This window comes from Patiria miniata, unplaced genomic scaffold, assembly GCF_015706575.1.
Source record: "Patiria miniata isolate m_02_andy unplaced genomic scaffold, ASM1570657v1 HiC_scaffold_20, whole genome shotgun sequence".
Lineage (NCBI taxonomy): Eukaryota > Metazoa > Echinodermata > Asteroidea > Valvatida > Asterinidae > Patiria > Patiria miniata.
The window spans coordinates 10651218-10671715 of record NW_024037059.1 but is presented as its reverse complement, the minus strand read 5'-3'; the positions used below and the strand labels follow the sequence as shown (position 1 = coordinate 10671715).

The following is a 20498-nucleotide window of genomic DNA, read 5'->3' as shown; positions in this document are numbered from 1 at the left end:
AGTCCTCTGAAATGCATAAAAGCTATGGGACATCCTCTTTTTGGGGGGAGGGGGAATCTTTGCAAAGTGCACTTTGTTTTACCTCAAAACATATCTGTTTCCACATCGTTTTTGTAATTAACGGTTTTCTTTGTATGTATGCGCCATGAGCGTCATGCCTGGCGGATACCAGCGCTTTACCAAGTGATCATTATTATTATTATACTCAGACTCACATAAAGATTTGAAACATGACAACTGACTTTTATGTGTGTGCCCCACAGTCAAAAATGTTATTTCATCTATTGTGCTAGAAACCAAATTTCTGGCAAAACAGGACACTCAATCACAATAGTGGGTACACCTGACCCAAGACCAAATGGGTACACCATACCCGCAATCAAGTGGGTACCCCAGACCCCAAAACAAGTGGGTACACCAGACCCAACCCAGCGGGTACACCAGACCCAGACCTGAGTTATCTAATAGACAAAATTGATAGGTTAAAACGAGATGCACTTGTGATCGAATAAATTATACAATGTTTACAAGTCATTGCAGATGTGTTCCCACCACTGTTGAACATTTGGTCAGGAGCATATAGCCTCTTGAAACAGGTGAGCATTTGAATACTTGCAAAGGTTAATGCAATTGAATATCCTCAATATTCAAAAGACTATCCGTGCTTTACAATGTTTTAATGGCGAAACAGGGGGTTTACTGGCTGTCTGCCTGGATACAATGCCAAAGAAAGTGAAACGTATACCAATTACAAAAGGTGGAGCCTGGGGTGGCGGTGGACAAAATTATTTGCTGAAATGCTGCTGAAAATTGTAAAAACCCTCCACCTCCTCTGGATCAAAAGTGGTCAGAAATTGCCTCAGATCACACCACAGAGCATCTAGATTCCACAATTTTCCGGGGCCCTTACGCCGCTAGGCCATCGCTTTTCAGGCTCGCATTAGTTCTCATCGAGGTGCCCTCGTGAAGGACATCACAATTGTGCTCATTAATATGGAAAATAGCATTAACATAAAAAAATGCTCCAAAACGTCCTGAAAAAGGCTACATGAAGATTAAACGAAGATAACAAATCAAGTTAAATGGAACACTTTTGGATTGCACTTTTAAAAATCCATTACATTGGTCCCTTAAGCCCGGTTCATACTTCACACGAAATCCTGTGCGAAGCGAAATTCATGTCGTCAACAATGGTGGACGTGCTTCGAATGTATTGTTGACGTCACAAATTTTGCTTCACTTTCGCGTGAAGTATGAACCGGGCTTTAGAGACGCGTTTTACTCACGTGACCGGGTCGCTTGGGTCTTCCCCTTCTGGATCGTTCCAATGCACAAACAACCAAGTAGACTGAGCGTTCGCGTATACAGTTTTGTCGGAACATGTTCCCTCTTTCAACGTCGGTGGCGTTCTGTCTGGAGCTATACAAGCACACATATAAAGGCGTATTACAGGATTTTGTCCAAAAAGTAGCCTACCGAATTCTTGTCAAAAAGCTTAATTGGATTAATACTGGTACTGCACAGTGATTTAATGAACCACATTAAATAAGGGGACAAACAGTCAAGCTGTTTTGGGTACATTAATGGAGAACCATTTATTCTAAGGCTACTAGGCAAGACCAAATTGAATTAAGAAATTCTACAAGGCCAAACCACATACACTAGAGTCTTTATTGTAACTACTGGTACATGTACATGTACATCTAAAAAAGAAAAGAGAAGCCTCCAAAAAGTATATATCCCAAACAACTAGATTGTGGGTAGGCCCTAGTTGACAATAAATTTGAAAAGTAGGATGACATACATTTGTATAGTATTTGAAAACATTTATTGAGTGCTTGGCAATGCCTTTGAAAACGGTTGCGTCAATTTTAACCTTTGCTCAGGGGAGAGGTAATATGCTTCGAATGCCTAAGATTTCCAGTCCCCCATCATTTCGACTATTTCACAAGGAAGGCCAGATTGCAAAGCCCATCCTCTGTGAACTGCGAGTGCCAGACTGTGATTGAGGGAGCTTTAATCTAGTAAGCAGCTTGATGAGAGTGGTTTGAAACATGGGAGGGAGTCAGAGGTTTGTAACCTGAACTTTGAGCGGGTATTATGAAAGTAGGGCTATTGCAGGGTACATCTGGACACAATGCGAAATATCGATTGAGGGCAGTGACTGGCAATAGTGGATGCTCATGCAAGAAGGGCAAGGGGACAGACAATTGGCGTTGTTTGAATTGGATGGTTTTGGACCATCAAATATTGAGCAGAACACCCCAAGGATGTACAGGAAAAATCTGATCGGGTAATGTGCGGTTCAATATCAAAAGACCCAGCAGAAGGGGTGAGGAAGTTGGATTTGCGCAACAATCCAAAAAAGGCTACTAAGCATGCTGCCCAAAATGCAGCATCAAAGGGGATGACAAATCTAACAAGGATCAGACGGATAAGAGAATGGTAAGGGTGATGGTAGTCCGAAAATTTGGGACTCTCAATACTCTGTATGAGAGTCCCAAAACTTAACTCTTTCGCTACGGCGAGCCGCTGACAGTGACAGTGGCACAAAAAAAATATTGTACATGTCGAACGGCAAGCCGCTGGCAGCGGCTCGGTGACGTCGCTGTGAATAAACAGGGTATCCCCATGACGTGTGCCTTATCTACATAATTTATATCGTATAACCTCTGACCCCAGTTTGAGCCACTGCCAGCGGCTCTTCGTTTCGCCGGGGTCTGCTGCAAGTTATTGTGAGCAGTTTGTTTACATACATTTAAAGATGGCGGCGTCCACATCGACACACGGCGGATTTTCCAGCGATTCATTGCGTCCAAACGTGCAAAAATTGGTAAATTAAATTCCGTAGCAAAAGAGTTAAGGTATTGAAAACATGCAAAACAAGAAAATAGACTGGCAGTCTGGCACCTAAAACAACCGCTTCAGTACTGCATCAATCAACCATGCCAAAAGAATTTAAGAAACATGTGGCATGAAGCGGGAACAAGTCTCAATTTACTACACAATTCTCCTTAGTCAAGCCACGAGACTATTGACTGTGAATGAAGAGGTCATTTTTTCTCAAATAGTTGGACCATGGTTGGACATGTACCAGTCTAGTATTTAGCCCCATTTTGAAATCACTTGACTTCCCTCTCATGTGCAAAAAAATGAAGAAAAGTCTCCTTTAAAGGGAATGAACATCATTGGCATTTGCTGTAATTTTCAGAAATGGAGTATTTGAGGGGTTAGTATAATATATCAAATATTGTTACACTGACAAGTTTGAAGTTTTATGTTCGAAAATGCTGGAAAAACAAAGAAAAAACGAACAAAGAAAAATTGTTCAAGTAGTCTGGTTCCCTGACTCCACTAAAGATGAAATGGATCAATTTATAGTTGCCAGACAATTGTAAGGCAAGGGAACCAGTCTAGCTGGCCTGCACCCATTCATGAACATGTAACCAATACCTGACAAAATTTGGACTGCAAAAAGGTAAATTTGGAGCAGTAGTTGAAATATAGTTAGGTTTATCTAACAGTGGTCGGCCGACCACCGTTAGAATATATACAAAAATACCATTTTTTTTGAAAATGGCTTCACACCAGGTGCCATAATTTTACAGGATGCTTTAGACTGTCATTTACCAACATCCTAGTAAGGTATTTCTTTAAAACTTGGTAGTTTTATTTTTCGATGTTTGCAAATGTTGTATATTCCCTTTAAAAATTGAATCGAGTCTGTAAACTTGGTTGGTGAAATACCGAGGACATTTTCTTTACCCCAGTGGAATTTTTGGAGAAATTTGCTGGCTAAACTGTGAGTAAAGTGAGCCTAATTTAGTTTTACACGTTTCAGAGCACTCCAGAGCCCTGTCTGGGGTGATGGGCTCTTTGTGCTGAACGATGTGGCCTTTAGTTTTCTTTATTCCCAGCAAAATTGTCTGTGGATGCCAATTATTTTCTAGCGGGTTAGGGAGGCCACAGTCACGATGAAGTGTTCTGAGGATATTGTAGCGAAATTATGGTCTGAAGTTAGGACGCCCTCTTTTAGTTAGTTTATTCGTGAATGCCGTGACGCATGCATACCGCGCGGCTATATAAGCAGTGCGCGGTGGCGGGAAAGTCACTCTGTGGCGGGAACAGTTCGAGGCAGTCAAAGTCCTGTGAGTAGTTCTGTACCGTCCGTCATTGTCCCGTCTGTCGTAGTTACTGCAGAGTCCGCACAGTCCGTTGAAGTCCCGTTAGAGTCACGTCCCGTTTACTGTTAGCCTTGTGAGTAGTTCAGTGTAGTCCAGTGCACCCTTTTTTGGAGGAAATAGACCGAGTCACCGCAGATATTTAAGCTCTCCCTCAGTGCGTATTAAACCCTGTTTAGGTGATCATAGGCGCCACTATAGTAATCCTACCAAGGTGATCTTTGTTTCAATAAATCATTATTCCAATTACACATCGAGTTTGAGTGTTGTTTTGTAGAAACATCAGCCCCCAGTCCCATCCCATTCCCCTGTGTCCGCCCAAGTACAACCCCGGTGTGTGGAAGGAAGCAGCTGCGAGCGCCTGGCGGTAGACTGCCCCAAAACGGACCTGTTCCCCTGGCCTTCCCTACAACCGCTCGTCGGGTCGGCAGAGGGCAATCCCAGGCTACGTCGACACAGGCCGCCACAATATTAATGTAGGCCTACTGAAGATGACCTGCTAAATAGGCCACGTATCTGCTTAACAGTGCTTAGTATCATATGGTGGGACTGGGACTTTGGGAGTACCTGGAACAGGTGAATAATTCATCATGAACAAAATTTCAATTTATTACGGAGGTGAGTGCGATAGGTGGCTTTGATGGATGATGCAAATGTAGCACATCGGTACTGTTGCTGCAGTCTGTGCATCTGGGGAGAAAATAGACAGCAGGGAGGGGAGAGACATATGAACAGTCATAACTAGCTTGAGAAGTTGAGTAACTCCAGCTGACATGCTCATACATGTATAGCTACATGTGAATGATTATGAGCATGTCAGCTGGAGTTACTCAGGCTAAGTCAGAACTAGCCCCATAAATGTAGCCTATTTACTGGACTGCCTCCGTAAACATAAGCCACACATCCACATGTACAAAAACTTGTGGACTTTGCCAAATTTTGATTTTCACATTTAGGCTTACTTTGTAGGTTTTTTTGCTTTAGAAACATTCTCACCCTCTATAGGCTAATCAGAAAGTGCTGCCTTTTTCAGATGTCTAATTTTTGTGAAATTTTATGTTGAAATTTTGATACGCAAACGTGTGCAAATGTATCTGGAAATTTCACAAAAATATACATCTGAAAAAGGCAGCACTTTCTGATTAGCCTATATAGAGGGTGAGAATGCTTCTAAAGCAAAAAAAACCTACAAAGTACAATTGTAAGCCTAAATGTGGAGTGAAAATCAAAATTTGCCAAAGTCGACACGTTTGTGTACATGGATGTGTACATGTGGATGTGTGGCCTATGTTTACGGAGGCAGTCCAGTAAATAGGCCACATTTATGGGGCTAAGTCATAACCTGACAACGTACCTATTCACGATCACCTGTGTCACGCACACAATGATTGATTTTATTCGAAAATAAAAGTCTTTTAATCTTACAAAATAGTGCAATCATACGTCGTCCTACTCTTCTAAGTTTCGACCTGACAAAATCGTTGTCACACAACAGAGGGCGCTACTCCCCTACGGCGAGTAAAACCATAGACATAAAGTAAAACTCCCGAATGGCAAAATCTGCATCACTTGACAAAGATGCACGTACTAATGAATTTAGAACATATTTAACATGGTAAATGGTCGCATTTGAATTAATTTTCAATAATATTTTTGATGATGATTCAAGAAAATCGATGATGTCTGGGTCATGTATGGTTTTAAACCACTTGTACTACACACCCTGCCAACTTCAAACGATCAGTCCATTGACTGATTTTGGAGAATAAATCGTGAGTCGTGCATACGTGGGCGCCGCCAGGATTTTTCTAGAGGGAGGCAAAGCATATTATTTCCAAAAATCCTTGTACTTCCTCTAGCATATTCTCAAAGTGACTTTTTTGAGGGTAGGCGGGGGACGTTTGCCCACCCCACCCCCGTTGACACCCCTGCAGACGCCCGTTGTTAAATGTGCATTCAATTAACAGCAATATGACTTCGCCCCTCGTTTTCTTCTTTGTCTTTGTTCCCCCTCTTTTTTTGTTTGTTTTCCTGGGGGAGGGTAGTCTATGTAAAAGTCCACGGCAAGTGTTATGATATGTGAGCAGATTCACTGATTAATTAGACGAAGACAACCGCCTCTTGACCAATTTTGACCAATCAGCGAGCGCTTTCTATATCATGTCTTCGGTCATTCACATGAATGCGCGTTATTAACCCTAAAGGGGCCGGGGGCGGAATCCGCCCCCCCCCCCTCCTCGACTTTTTTCTCGATAGCTTTTGAAAAAGATTTTTTTCGTGACCCGAGCTGTTATGACTTTTTAGGCTCAAGCCTTGCGCATCTTTTGACACCAAAAACATAAAAATCGGACCAGGGGTTGTCGCGCAGCGAAAAAAATTCCGGCGCTACGCGCCGTGAAAACTGAATTTTCTCATATACGTGTGCACAGACCAGAATTGCCATTCGTACGTATGAATAATTAATTAGCCATAATTCCAAAACCTTTTGACCTATAGTCATGAAATTTCTTGGGTATCTGCATGAAGAGTTGCTCTATTCATGTACCGAGTTTCAAAATTTGTCGTCACTCGATGGCCGAGATCTTCCGCCCCCCCTCCCCCCCGGCTGAGAGATGGTCAAAATAACCCTGCCCCTTTTAGGGTTAAAAAAACTGTGTCGCGCACTCTGTATCATGTTACGCGATAAGCACCAGGCTGCTGTTGTCATTACAAAACACTGCATTCGCATTTACCAATCAAACCATTTAATCCTGATTTGGGAATGAAATGACGTCACGATTTATTAAAGTCAACTCCGATTGGCTGGCCCGCGGCTTGCATGTCTAGACATATCAGACGTTATACAGGAGACTAGCTCCGTGGATAACGGGGGGGGGGGGGGGGGAGCACCCCCCATGCATCCCCCTCCCCTCGCGACACTCATTGCGTGCATGGTTTGTCACTGTTTTCTTGAAAGTGTAACATCCACCGAGCTGAACATTTTGAACATTCGTCTTTTGTTTGAAAAGTACCAGGTTGATCTTTTTGTGTGCATGAGAGGCCTTTTCGGAGGGTTAGAGACTCCCAAAATAGTGTGAGAAAATTCTAATACACAAAAATCTCCTGAATCACTGTCGGGCTGCAATCATGCGACACTTTCGTTATTTTTTATTCGAGTAGGGCATAGACTCGCGCAAATCATTTTTGTTCGATGTCTCGTTCCAAAAAGTGAATTTCTCTTTCAAAAGGGCCGTTCCCTCAACCATTCACACTCAAAAAGAGGGCATTTCTCTTGAAATAAATGAACAAAATAATGAATATACAGTCATCACGTGCCCGTATATCATCCAAAGTACTCACCACTGCCACCTCCACGGCATGCATCTGAAAGAGTGGAGAAAAGAAGAGGGTAATTCAATCACAATCCACGGCCGTAATCTTCGACAGTGATGGTTTTAGTCATTCGCAAACATTATTCGAGCGCAACAAGCGCATGCGCTTGCAGCGCCATGACCATAGTGCAGTTCGTGCACAGTTGAGGATACATACAGTGGCAAGCTATGTATCGAGTGGGTTTTTTTTTGGAAGAACACACAAGCAAGATTTTTGCTGATAGCTGGTGAAAGCAGACACTAGGATGTCCAGCCAGTGAGACTGACCACTAACACAGAGGAATCGATAGTCTTAGGGACCGTCGGGCGTGCTCCAATATCGATGAGGTGTTCCGTTTTACCATAACTCTCAGTCATCAGATAAATAGTTTTGTGAGCCCAAACGTTAAACCTACCTGATGCTGGAAAACAAACGAGTACCAAACACAGAACGAACGGACAGACGAGACATATCTTCGGTTCCATCCTGAAACCTGGTTGTGGATTGGACTTGACTTGTGCGCTACTTTTATTACCACTCTGGGATTGACTCCGCCCCTTATTTTTGTTCTAGGCTAATTTATTTATTTTGGCATGTAGTGTGACATTGGTCTGTTCGGTGGACTCTGATTTTCAAGCACAAACTTTTGAAGAAAAGTTTAGGCTGTATTATTCATCAAAAAAGCATGACGTCATGGGAACCGTGACCAATCACAGAAGAGGAGGGGAACTGCAGAGCTGTGGGTTCCTTCTCTGCGGACCGGGAGGAGCAGGCGGCCACGGGTTGGACGTGTATAGACCCTGCCGTGACTCTCGGCTCTGGGACGGTCACTCCAAGGGATATTCCGATCGTTACCTACCACTTACGAACGGGCAGTGTGTGCATAAATCTGTTCTGTGCAAATATCTTTTACCAATTTACCAGGAACTCAGATTTAGAGTCCCGAGAGCGTTGTTGGGACATCCATTCAAGCCAACTCCAATACTATCACAATGAAGATTACTGAGATCATCTCCGTCGTCATCTTCTGCCTCATGGTATCCGTACATCAGTCAGGTGCCGAGGAGGCTCAATCCCCCTCCCCGCCCACCTCATTACCAGGTCATCTCAAGCCCTTGGCTTCCAAGGCTACCCGTTTCCCCGTCTCAGTGATCCAGGACTTCCCTTCCCCTTACGAGTTCTTCCGGAGCTATGTCTACCCTTCCGTCCCCGTCATCATCAAGCAAGGAGCGAGGCGTTCGCCAGCCTTCCAGAAGTGGACCGACGAGTACCTGAAGAGCTTGCCCGAGTCCCAGCAGCTGATCAGAGTGGAGATGCGGAAGGTTGAGGAAAGACAGTTACCGAGGATGAACATGCCCTTCGCTGAATTCCTGGACAGATACCAAACCACCGATGAGTACCTTGTCGCAAGAGTCCCAGATTTCTTAAAGTGAGTGCTGTGACTTTAATGTACACAAAAAGACAGGTTTCTTCCTTAACTTTGTAACATCATCCATTTGAGAATAAAGATTTACATGCACATGCATACACTGCTATGATTTTCGTACCACATAAGTGTGGTCTTCCTAAATTTTCAAGAGCCATCATTGTGTATTGTTAAGATTGTCATTGGCCGCGATGTTTCATCTCATTATTCACTACCGTTTGTCGATCATTTGTGTTCACAACTAAGTATTCGGTTGGTGTTTATCATTGAAATTATGGAGTTTTCCCGTAGAACATTTTCAGAAAACTGTGACAGAGATGTTTTTGATCTATTCCAGGAGAGATGTGCTGATCCCGCCATCTTTGCATTGTACTAACGTCACTGCTAATTTGCTGGAAACAGTAAGTGTGTGGCTATGTAAGAGAAAACAAAAAAGTCATCTTGACAGAAGAAGATGACGTATTGCAAAGGTTTAGTACAGAAGTACCAACCGACTAGCCTAATTATCAATAATTGGCAAACTGATTGACAGACCAAGCCCAACCTTTTTACCTGATCGAGGGACAAACGAGCAATCAATCAACCCACCAACAAACAACTCAGTGCGCGCTGTTTGCTTAAAAATTCCTGAGATATGCACCTTAAAGGCATATAGGATCATTTGCATTTAGCTCAAAAGTTTCCCACCGAATCAATTTCAAAATGCCTACGTGGAGATCGTACTGTCAATAAACACCCCGCGAAATTATTTCTATCTGACTAACTGTCATTTTGAAGAAATCAAGAAGATTTCTAAAGATCAGTCAATTGATTTTCGAAATAAAGAGTGCAATTGACAAAGTCGTGTTTTGTGGTCAAAAGATTGTGTATGGTTTTTCGCTGTTTTCTCGAAATGTGTATCCACTGTGCTGGAACTTCATCTGGATAAGTTTTGAACATTAAATGGATTATGAGTGGTGTTATTACATGTATTCCAAACGAATATGCACGACAAACAAATGATGCAATAGGTATATGCCTTTAATAAAAAAAAAACTTGTTAAACGTCTGCATCAACAAAATTAAATAACCCTTCGCCTCGAAATAATGGGCATGATGAACACATAAAACAACGAAATCCTTTTGTTGTGGACAGATGCTGTGGTTTAGTAGCGGAGGTACCAAGTCTCACGTACACACCGACTATGTTGACATTATCAACTGTCTGTTCAGAGGCCAGAAAGACTTCCTCCTCGTCAACTACACGCGCTACAGGCAACAGGTAAACAACAACATTTCATTGCCACTTGCCTATAGGTTTGGGTTTCGGTTTCTACACAATCATGTTCACTTAAGATAGACGCTGCATGTATGCTATTGCTTTTGATGGGGAATTTCCTGGTAAAGACCATTTCCTGCTTGATTTTAATGTGAAAAGTGGATGAGTGGTATCGTGTTAATAAATGATAAAGGTCTTCTAATGTGTAATATTATTATATTTTTATTTTTTTGGGAGGAAGCAAATTTGAGTTTCGACAGTTAATTAGAATTTAATATGCAGGTTTACTTGATTTAGGGTCGGATTTTCTGATGTATTGCATAATGAACACTACCTCGATATGTTTTTTGATCAACATGATCAAACGTTTTAACAATTTTACTGCTCGTCTTTGGCGCACCCCCTCTCCATAAAAAAATGCATTAATTTAGAATTGATGTGTTGGTTTCTTTAGCTTCCAGAATTTTCAATATAAAAAGGCGTTCATCACAAAGCTGCGCTTTTGGCAACAAGTTAGCTTTATCAATTAATGCCATCTTATAAATAGCTCCATGGTACTTTTTTTTAAAGATTGTGTTCGACCATCCAGAAGGCTTCTACTCGAGTGTAGACGTGGAACGAGTCGACTTGAACAAGTTTCCTGGACTGAGGAACCTGGAATTCCATGAAGCAAAAATGCAAGCTGGCGATTGCATCTACCTACCGTTCAAATGGTTAGAGCATCACCTCTTTGTGATTGATAATTTTAATTTTTCATATTTTGTAAGCAGATTACTTATTTCGCAGTTGTGTTCACATTACTATTTTCCTCAGATAATATTAATAGTTTTCACATTAATATTTTCACAAGACAATGTATTTTCTTCATTGTCTTGTGAAAATACCACCATTTTCCTGGTTTGCATTCAACCGGTCTTTTTACACTGATGAATTGCGTAAACAAAGTATAATTCATAATTTCGACTGAGTTTGAGGAAACGTCGATTCCGTTTTCAAGACATTTCATTGCGTTTTATTTGAAAGCAACTTTACACTTTACACAAAACTTAACAAAAGCAATACATTTGCCCCCCTTGCTTTTCATATTACATTTGGGGCGGAAAATATTTAGACCCAACTTTTCGGGAAACTAAAAAATGTTGCCCCCCCCCCCCAAAAGAAGAGATTGTGGTCTGGATCCGGCCTTGCACATAGTACCTGAATAAGTTAAAACGTAGAAACAAAACAAGCTACAAAACACATGCAAAAACAGTTTGGACTCCAAACGTAAGCAACACTCACTCCCTCCCTCAAACAAATTCTTATTCGTTTAAAAGATTAATAAAAAAATGACATGTGAGTTTTCATTATCCCCTTGCCCAGCAAGAGTCTAGATAATTATAGGAGCAGATTCGGCGATTAATAATGCAACAAGACTGCGTTTTGACCTCGATATTCTGACCATTCAGCGGGCGCCATCTATATCGGGTCTTCGGAAATACCCGTTTTGAAAGCCAATGTCGGTTTTTTTTTATCTCTATGCCCGTTGTTGTACAAAAACATGTTGATTGACCAATCAACAGCTTAGTCCAGATTTCGGAATGAAATGATGCCATGTCGACTCCGATTGGCTGGCGCGCGGGGTCGCATAAATTTGCACACTTAGATATATCAGATGTTGGTCCTTAGATATATCAGATGTTGGTCCTTAGATATATCAGATGTTGGTCCTTAGATATATCAGATGTTGGTCCGGAGACGAAGAGAGCTCCGTTGGACAGGGAACTAAAAATAGAAAATTTGTTAGCACTACGCAATGACATGGCATGACACGTACTCGAGGCGATTAGAAGGAAACATTGACATTGTTCTCGTGTTTGCGAAAGTCCGACAGCAAATTTGCAACATTTGCTTTTCCTTCTATCTTCTATATGAGTCAACACTTACAAACCTCAACATGTATTGTTGTATAAGAGGTGTACTTATTTCCCATTATTACCATACATGCCCCTATGCATCATTTCTATGTCAATGACTTGTTAAATACGAGTGAAACTTGTCATACTTCGAGTATCGGAATCGGTATTGGTCAAAACCCCTTTTTTTTTTACAGCCATACCTCTAGGCTGCTAAATTGCGATAACAAGCATGCTATTGTACAGACTGTTGCTTTATTTGCTTGATCATTAAAAGCAGTTATCTGCACTATTATTTTGTTTAAGAGCTCATTGTAGAAAGTTTTACAACACTCTCATAGTTATATAATGGTTACTGATTAGGTCTTTCTAATGTCTTTGCTTATAGGTCTATGAACAGATCCAGGGTACATTATTGTATTCAAATTTAAGCGCCATTTCGGGGAATTGTTTTTGAAGTCCCTTGCTATCCCAAACGTTGCAAAACGCACTCGGTTCACATGATCCTCATTGTACACGCACCGCGTAGCCTGCTCCCTTGACAATCAACCCGGTGACTGCCCGAGTTGCCAAATGATTTGTGATGAAAAAGAAATAAAGATATAATGAGACATTCATATAATCTTAAAGTCCTTCAGAGTATTAAAACTTGAGTAATTATAAAGCAGTAGAAAATGATACAGGCCTCTTCATTTGAATGTACAAAACAATACAAAGTAAACATTTTGTTATAAAAATAAAATTAAAAACTAGCGAGAGTGCAGTTCAGAAACCAACCTAAGCATTTTCATAAAAGGCATAAGGGATCATAAATTTTCATGTATCCCAAAAGTAGCCTTCTTAATTATCAAAAAGGTTAATACTTGGATTGAAGACCGTACCACACACCCCGTGCAATGATTTCGTCTGGCTTGCTGGCATTGAGAAGAAATCAAGAAATGCAAGTGGTTTCCATTTATCTGTCAGTTGACTGCGTTTTTTTTTTTATAGAGATTTTGTTTGAATAAACATGTGCTTTGAACAAAATCGTGTTTCATGCTTTAGTGCGTGGTTTCCAGTTTTCTCGAAAATCGTAATAATCACTGAGCTGAAACTTCAACGGGTCAGGATTTGAACATTCATCTTTTTTCTTCGGTTGATTTTATTATTAAAAAGAAACAACATGCATGAAAAGCAAATGATACTATGTGTCCTAAAGCGCAATCTGTGTGTATGACTTTGTTTCTGCATTCAATAGGGGACGTTGGACAGTAGTACATGCCCAATTGGGATAAATCAACTACATGTGTATTTAGAATTCGTACCGTTTTAGAAGTGAATTCGCTAAAGATTGACCCGGCGTACCAAATCAAAAAATGAATGTCACCATGGCGTTTAAGGCTTTTTTTATTATATGTATTTTATCTCCAATCACCGATTCAGGATTCATCAGGTGAATTCCTTCGGTAGCAACGTTGCAGTCAACATCTGGTGGAATCACCAGGCCTACGTCGTGCCCTCCCCGGAGTCCTGCGGCAGGCCGGAGCCGGGACTCTCGCTGGCCGATGTCAGCTTCCCGTACCACGACCAGACGAACGGTGACATACAGACGGATCTTCACCCAGAACTGGATTTCTTCAGGGACCCGTCGTGAGTTTCATGGCTTATAGTTCCGCCAAATTCGCATGACATACTATCAACAAAAACAAAACATGTTCTAAAAAGATCACATATTTTTTAGCTGTCATGAGTTGAACATTTCAAGATACCCTTTTTTGATAATTGTTTCAGGGCAACTTTGACGACATTCATGGATGAAGAGGAGACAGATTCCTTGACAGAGGGGCAGTTTCTCGAATTTATGGACACGGTAACTGGAAAGCAATTAAGCATTTTCTGTTGTGATTTCTGAGGTCTCGATCCATCCTGAAATACATCATAATTAATGGTTTGAAACTTTTTATTCTTTCAAATTAATTCAAGTCAAAATTACTTTGGACTCCTGTTTGACTTGGATCCACTCAGCATATCAAGTCAATAACTTTGCTTACCTGTCTTGTAGACCTTTTGTGGAGTTTTACTTTGATCTTTTCTCTCGGTTTCCCACACTTAGATAATTCCAGGACTTGACCAAGACGACATTTGGACCGCAGAAGCTTTGAATGTTGCTCACCAGGTACCGGTATCTAACGTACATCTCAAAGGAAAAATGTACTGACTGAATAAAGAACTCTAATCTTAATGACATGGCTATATGAAAATAAGTGGTTTTATTTTCCTCTTTCTGATTTAATATGAAACCAAGGATTCCTCAAATGTGCTCTATAGGCATATAACTCACAAGCCTGAAGAAACCTGTAGAGAGAAGACAATGAGAAGAATTAGTTTTAGAGGTGGGATGAAAACCCTGGAAAAGTATTCTGGGCAAAATCCACACGTGGTCTGGGCAGGAATCTTACCCGGGCCATAGCGGTGGAAGGCGAAGAAAGTATATAGTATACAAATATTGAATGCTTCGAGTGGTGTATTAAAACTAGCCTCCCAAGGTGATCCATGGACCCATCTATTTTCCCGAGGCGAAGCCGAGGGAAAATAGAATGGTCCATGGATCACCGAGGGAGGCTAGTTTTACTTCACCACGAGATAAAGCATTCAATATTTGTTTTATAACACTTTTCCCACAGATTCTGCTTGATTTTAGTATTTTACATTATTTAAATCTGAACACAGTTGAAATAAACTTCAATTTCAATACAAAATTGGTGGAAAATGTATTTCTCTCTTAAAAACTAACCCTTCACGAAATGTTTGAACCGAAGTCTGCAGCGCGCTCTCTTTGGAATAATACGCGCTACGCACAACGCGCACACCAGCATGCATTTGCACACAAATACCGTGCCGTGGAAATAGTACTTTGGTTGCTAATGGTATAGTACTTTGGTTGCTATGCGCATAGTACTTTTGGCCGTGCACAGAAAGATAGCAAAATTAGAAAGTAACATGTGACTCGCTCTCAGCCAATCAAGACCCAGAATCTGTGGGTGAGGTGTTATAATATACAAATATTGAGTGGCTCAGCGTGGAATGGGAGGAATATTATCGCAAGGTAAAATCTGGACTTTTCCATTTCACGAGGCGAAGCCGAGTGAACTGGAAAAGTCCAGATTTTACCGAGCGATAATATTCCTCCCATTTTACAATTTAAAGCCACTCAATATTTGTTTTATATAACTGACACATAGATCCTTGTCATTTGATACATTTGAACTCTTTTTCAATACGAAATTGGAGGAAAATCTATTTCTCTAGTTCAAACCACCCCTTCACGAAAATGTTTGAACCCAACGCTGAAGCGCTGGCTCTTTGGAACAAATACGCGCTACGCGCAACGCTGAACGCGCACACCAGCATGCATTTGCACACAAATACCGCGTCATGATCCTAACTGTTGAATAGTATTTCCCATTCCCCATGGGCGGATAGTATACAAATATAACATGATTTGAGGGTGGACAGTCGATATTCGCTCCCCGAGGTATTGGAAGTTGACAAACTAGTTCCCGAGGCGAAGCCGAGGGAACTAGTTTGTCAACTTCCAATACCGAGGGGAGCTAATATCGACTGTCCACCCGAAATAAACCATGTTATATTTGTTTTACTATACCTCATACATATTCAGTTGCCGAATTTTGTTTTATTATTATGCACCTAAAACAAAATTCGGGGAAACTTGTACAGCTCACCAAAAGATTCAACTTCAATTACTAGTTCGGTTCGTTTGCAATATAATACAGTTACTACAGTTGTAAATACAGTTGTTTGCAATGTGTACAACTTTCTTTTGTACGGGAGACATCTTTACACGGTCTATACATTTTCTCCAGTACGGCATCATTGAGCTCTGGAAATTAACATTTACGCGAACCGTGCAACCATGCATCTCTCCTGTGCGATGTTCGCGCGTGCGTACTGCACCCGTGCGACAGTTCCTCGATTGCTCTGTAAAGCGCATGCGTAGTAGACTATCGCACGGTAACCCATGCGACAGTCTACTACGCATGCGTATTTACAATGTGCGTGAATCCTCGCGCGCGCGTTTGGTAAACAGCAAGAATAACATCTGGCACGTGATGGTGAATTGACCAGTGAACGTTCGGCTCTCGATCATGAATATGTATGAGGTATAGTAATATTTTTTGAGCCGCGGCGTGAATGGGAGCAATAACGAATGTCATGTGATGTGAGTTCCACCAATCAAATGACTAGGATCTGTATGTCAGTTATATAATAACCAATGCGCCAATCTGACTCCCCGAAAGCGATGCGATCGACTGAGATCGCTAGTAACTCGTGACTGGCGGTTATTTGAGTTACGTTTGAAAAGACTCTGTACTTGTCTATGATTGTCTGGGACATCAATAGTTATTCTGTTCGTCTGTTTATTCGTCGATCTGAATCGTACACTAAACCAGTGGACCAGAAAGTCCCTCTTTTGCAATGTTTGCCTTTGTGATTTGATGTAATAGTTCTTGTACATTCACCCTGCTATGGCAGATATTCCAGATACTAGATGTTGATGGTGACGGCAAGATTACGTCACGTGACACAGACAAGTTTCCAGTAGAAATCAACAAGGTAATCCATTTTTTTCTCAAAGAAACCGACGCTCACCCTTATGGATGCACCCAATCAAATAAATTCCCATAAGCAACAGTGATAAATGTCCATACTTCAAAATTCTTGTTAAAAGGCTCAAAATTCTCACAGGTGTTCAGGCTGCACAGAAAAATGACGCCCATGTCATCTTTTATTTTCTTTCCAATTTTTGGTGGGTTGACTGAACCGATGACTTTTCGAGAAATTCTCACCCAAAGCAGACGACCCCTAAAACGAGTGATGTTTTCCAAAGTGGAAAAGTAGCCACCTTCAAAAACGATCCATCCACAACATGGCTAAATAGCGCCACTTTCTGGACCGATTGCATCCAAAATGCTCAGAATTGGAATCCCCAAGTCCGGGCCAGAGGTGTATTGTCATCAGTACTGATTGCCATATCTCTTCAATTTCCCAATTCTATGGCTCTCAGAACTCTCTAATATAGAAGAATTTGAGTGTATAACATTTATTCATGATCTCGGACGGATTTTTGGCCTATTTATTATTTACTTTGGTATATACTATTTACGCCCTTATTAGCTAAAATCACTTTTTTTAGAGGCCTACATCGACCTGGCCAACTTCATGGCGTCGCTCAGCTAAACTAAACTGATGAAAATGACGTGAGTTATGGCTAAAATCATAAACAAGTTACCAGTCCAATTGTTATGTTTTGATACGTTTTCAGCTTGTGTTTGCGTGGCATGTCGATTATTAACCATGATGGTTTATTTCCTACTTTTTGTGCTATAAAAATGTGACGTGACCGTTGGTGGCAGGCGCAATGTTTGTGGAAATGACAGTGGGTAGACTTAAACCAGTCCCACAGTCTATGCATTGTATTTTGTAACCCTGTGTAGAATTATGTGTCACGCGTTCTTGTTTCATACAACAAAATTCGAGAGAAAAAAACTCCCAAAGATATGACCAATATTCGTCTTTATTCATGTCCCCAGTTTGACCCCTTTTCCATCAATCTTGGGCAGAAGATGATGATCTTAGGCGATATCATTGACGGCCAGATTTCGAAACAAAAACAGGTAGGCTACGACGTTAGTATGGATCCTTGAAAGTGAATTGATAATCCTTGAAAAAGAATTAACAATACAATAATGTAAAATCAAAATTATTAAGTAAGAGGTTTTATGCATCTCATGTTCTCTTGTATTTTGCAGGATATTTTGAGAAAGTCTGAGAAAGATATCCCAGAAGATGGCAACACACCGTCACGTGACCACAGCAGCAAGTTCAGAGGAACCCGTGATCAGACTTCCATGCCTAATCAGGAATTGTAGTATATTAAAGAAGCTTTCCCCGCGCCACTTTGGAGATTAATCTCGAAAAATTGATGTTTTTTCAATTGCTATTTTAATTTAAAAAAAAGCTGTTCACTTTTGAATGAGTCATCGAACGACAAAAATACACGTAGGCCTACGTCTCATTACTGAATTATTCAAATTCAAATTATTAGCTGCTCAGACGATAATTAGTCTTTGTGCGCAAAATAAAAACCCCTTTTTATAGGGTTGTAGACGCCCAAAATCTCGATACAGTATTTTTTTCGGTAAAACAAAAAATATTAGTTGAAACTTTGTGAGGCGAAAATAAAAAATCAATTCTTTTAAGAGCTAGCATGGATAGCTTATAGGCCTATATGCAACATAATGCATTTTGAAGTTCTGTTGAAAATTTTAATAACTGTTACTTGCTATACTCTTGAACTCACAAACCCAGAGAGCACAATGCACCAAATGAGCCAAAACAAACATTACCATAAACAAGAAGAAAGGGAGAAAAAGTCTAACTATGGAGGATTCAGTGCGAGGGTCAGTCAAAGCTGTTGTAAATTTGAAGGCAGAATAAATTTGTTGTAAACAGAAAGTGATTAAAATATTCCCTTTGTAAACAAGGTGTATGTTAATTTTCTCATACGCGTAGGCCTTTGCTGGATATAACCCAATAATCCCTGACCGTAATAGCCCATCAATAACACTTCCGTTAACAAAATCCAAGTACAAAAGCTTTAAATGCGCCGTTAAAATGCATTATGGTTAAGGCGCGTAAGCATGCAAGTATACATAAGATGTACGTCTTTATCATGAATGCCCAGTAGTGAAATATGGTGTCTAGCACCCCCCCCCCATTTATTTTGGTCATTTCCCAAGGGCAGATACATAGACACCTTAATTTCAATTTACCAGCAAAACCGCAGATCTCAGTGCTTATCAATCGCGTGACATTGGAGATCTTCTTTTTTATCCTCACCTCAAAAGATTAAGTGTGAAAACAAAAATACCCAGAAAATATTGCACCTTTTTCTTCACTCTGATATCGGAAGGTTTCCCACATCATGCATAATTCATATTAGTCAGGGCGCCTGACTAAGTTTTTGCGAGAGATTAGCCAATTTTTCTGTGCCACATGGTCCCTTAATGGGTACTTGTGAGTATTTTAGAACCCAGTTTTACATAAGAGAACGAAGAGACACTTGTTTTCGGAACTTACATTCATATTTTGCGATGACACAATCAAGTCATTGAATGACTTGATTCTGTGTGTTTGGAATCATCGAAAAAGTTTGCTAAGATACCTTGTTCTCAGAATTTCAGAATCTCAGAAAAGTGACTGGACATCGCCGCACAAAGTTTGTACAGCAAAGAGCACCTACACCTAGAATGCTCCACCCATAGCATGTAAATTCAATTCACGTTAAGTTCATTATTTATCCCCAAAACACGACGGCATGGAAATGTCCACCAATCACGGAAGAGAGGGAAACTCCACGGCATTCAGTTTTGGAACAATCTTGTTGGGCCGGCAAGATCAACAATGCAGGGTAAAACCAACCTCGTCCCCAATGCTTACTTTATTTCCAACCTCGTTTCCAATAGTAAGCCCTGGATAGGAAACTTACTTCCTGTATCCTGATTAAATACCGCAATTTGCAAATAATGGGTTCATATCGTGTAGTTGGTGTTGTTATTTCCAACGTGCATTACGTGTTTTCACGATCATTGTAATTATAGCGTCCAAGCCTTCTCAATAATACTCCTTTTCTTTCCCGTTTGTTCATATTACTATAAAATGTAATACTGCATAATTAGCGGGCAAGATTGTAACATTTTAACTTAAAAAAAAATCGCGTTTTCATAACTCACGGCGTGATGAATTGATGCTGTTTTTACCCCAGACACCGCATACAAAACAAACGCTAATATGACGCACATGTAGGCAACAGACTATTCCTCATTTGCATACGTGTTCAAAAATCTTGCACATGCAGATGACCCAATACCAGGGTGAGAGAGGAGGTAGTGGTGGGCGCGTACTGCTCGAGGTTGGGGATAAAACCCTTTCCTTTTTCGAGGGACGATCGAGCAGCTAGGCAGCCACGCAGTTTGACGTGTATTAGACCCTGTCTCGATTGGTTTATAACCACAAATCGTAGCCCGAATGCGCTTAATTAAAAACAAAAACATTAAGTAAAAAATTGTGCTAAAAACTTTCGACAACGAAATGTAAAACAAATTTATAAAAATTAACTACAAATAAGATATGGAGATAATAACTAAGTTAAAAGTTAAAAGGGGGGAAGAAAGATTGATTATAATAAAAAACACGTACAAACAATGCATAATACTCTTAAATAGGCCTATGCTGACAAAATAATTTTAGTTTTTAATTAATTTTCGGCTCCCCTAGCAACGGGACGCTCTGTGTTTATACCACAGGTGGGATGTGTGACGTTAAAT

At 40.7% G+C, this 20498-nt stretch overlaps 2 protein-coding genes across 2 annotated transcripts in view; one reads left to right on the top strand and one right to left on the bottom strand.

The window, feature by feature from the left end:
- LOC119727297 (sushi, von Willebrand factor type A, EGF and pentraxin domain-containing protein 1-like) overlaps positions 1 to 5647 on the bottom strand; it is a 52078-nt gene extending 46431 nt beyond the window's left edge. Inside the window, exons 1-2 of the mRNA XM_038199151.1 lie at positions 5607 to 5647; positions 1287 to 1419 (exon numbers count right to left, since the gene is read on the bottom strand). Coding sequence (XP_038055079.1) covers positions 1287 to 1419; positions 5607 to 5622 — 149 coding nt within the window. The 5' untranslated portion in view covers positions 5623 to 5647. The remainder of the gene's footprint in view (positions 1 to 1286; positions 1420 to 5606) is intronic.
- Positions 5648 to 8524: 2877 nt separating this feature from the next.
- Positions 8525 to 18639, top strand: LOC119727296 (bifunctional peptidase and arginyl-hydroxylase JMJD5-like). Its single transcript, XM_038199150.1, has 10 exons — positions 8525 to 8961; positions 9296 to 9359; positions 10094 to 10219; positions 10787 to 10929; positions 13534 to 13740; positions 13882 to 13960; positions 14204 to 14266; positions 16645 to 16725; positions 17703 to 17786; positions 17922 to 18639. The coding sequence occupies exons 1-10, from the start codon at positions 8525 to 8527 to the stop codon at positions 18039 to 18041; spliced, it is 1404 nt and encodes a 467-aa protein (XP_038055078.1). The 3' UTR covers positions 18042 to 18639.
- Positions 18640 to 20498: the final 1859 nt, after the last annotated feature.

Excerpts from the sequence above, each read along its gene's own strand:
- LOC119727296 (XM_038199150.1), top strand. The coding sequence starts at position 8,525 with ATGAAGATTACTGAGATCATCTCCGTCGTCATCTTCTGCCTCATGGTA. Across the intron at positions 8,962-9,295 it reads AGAGTCCCAGATTTCTTAAA|GAGAGATGTGCTGATCCCGC; the intron begins GTGAGTGCTGTG and ends GATCTATTCCAG. Across the intron at positions 17,787-17,921 it reads AGATTTCGAAACAAAAACAG|GATATTTTGAGAAAGTCTGA; the intron begins GTAGGCTACGAC and ends TGTATTTTGCAG.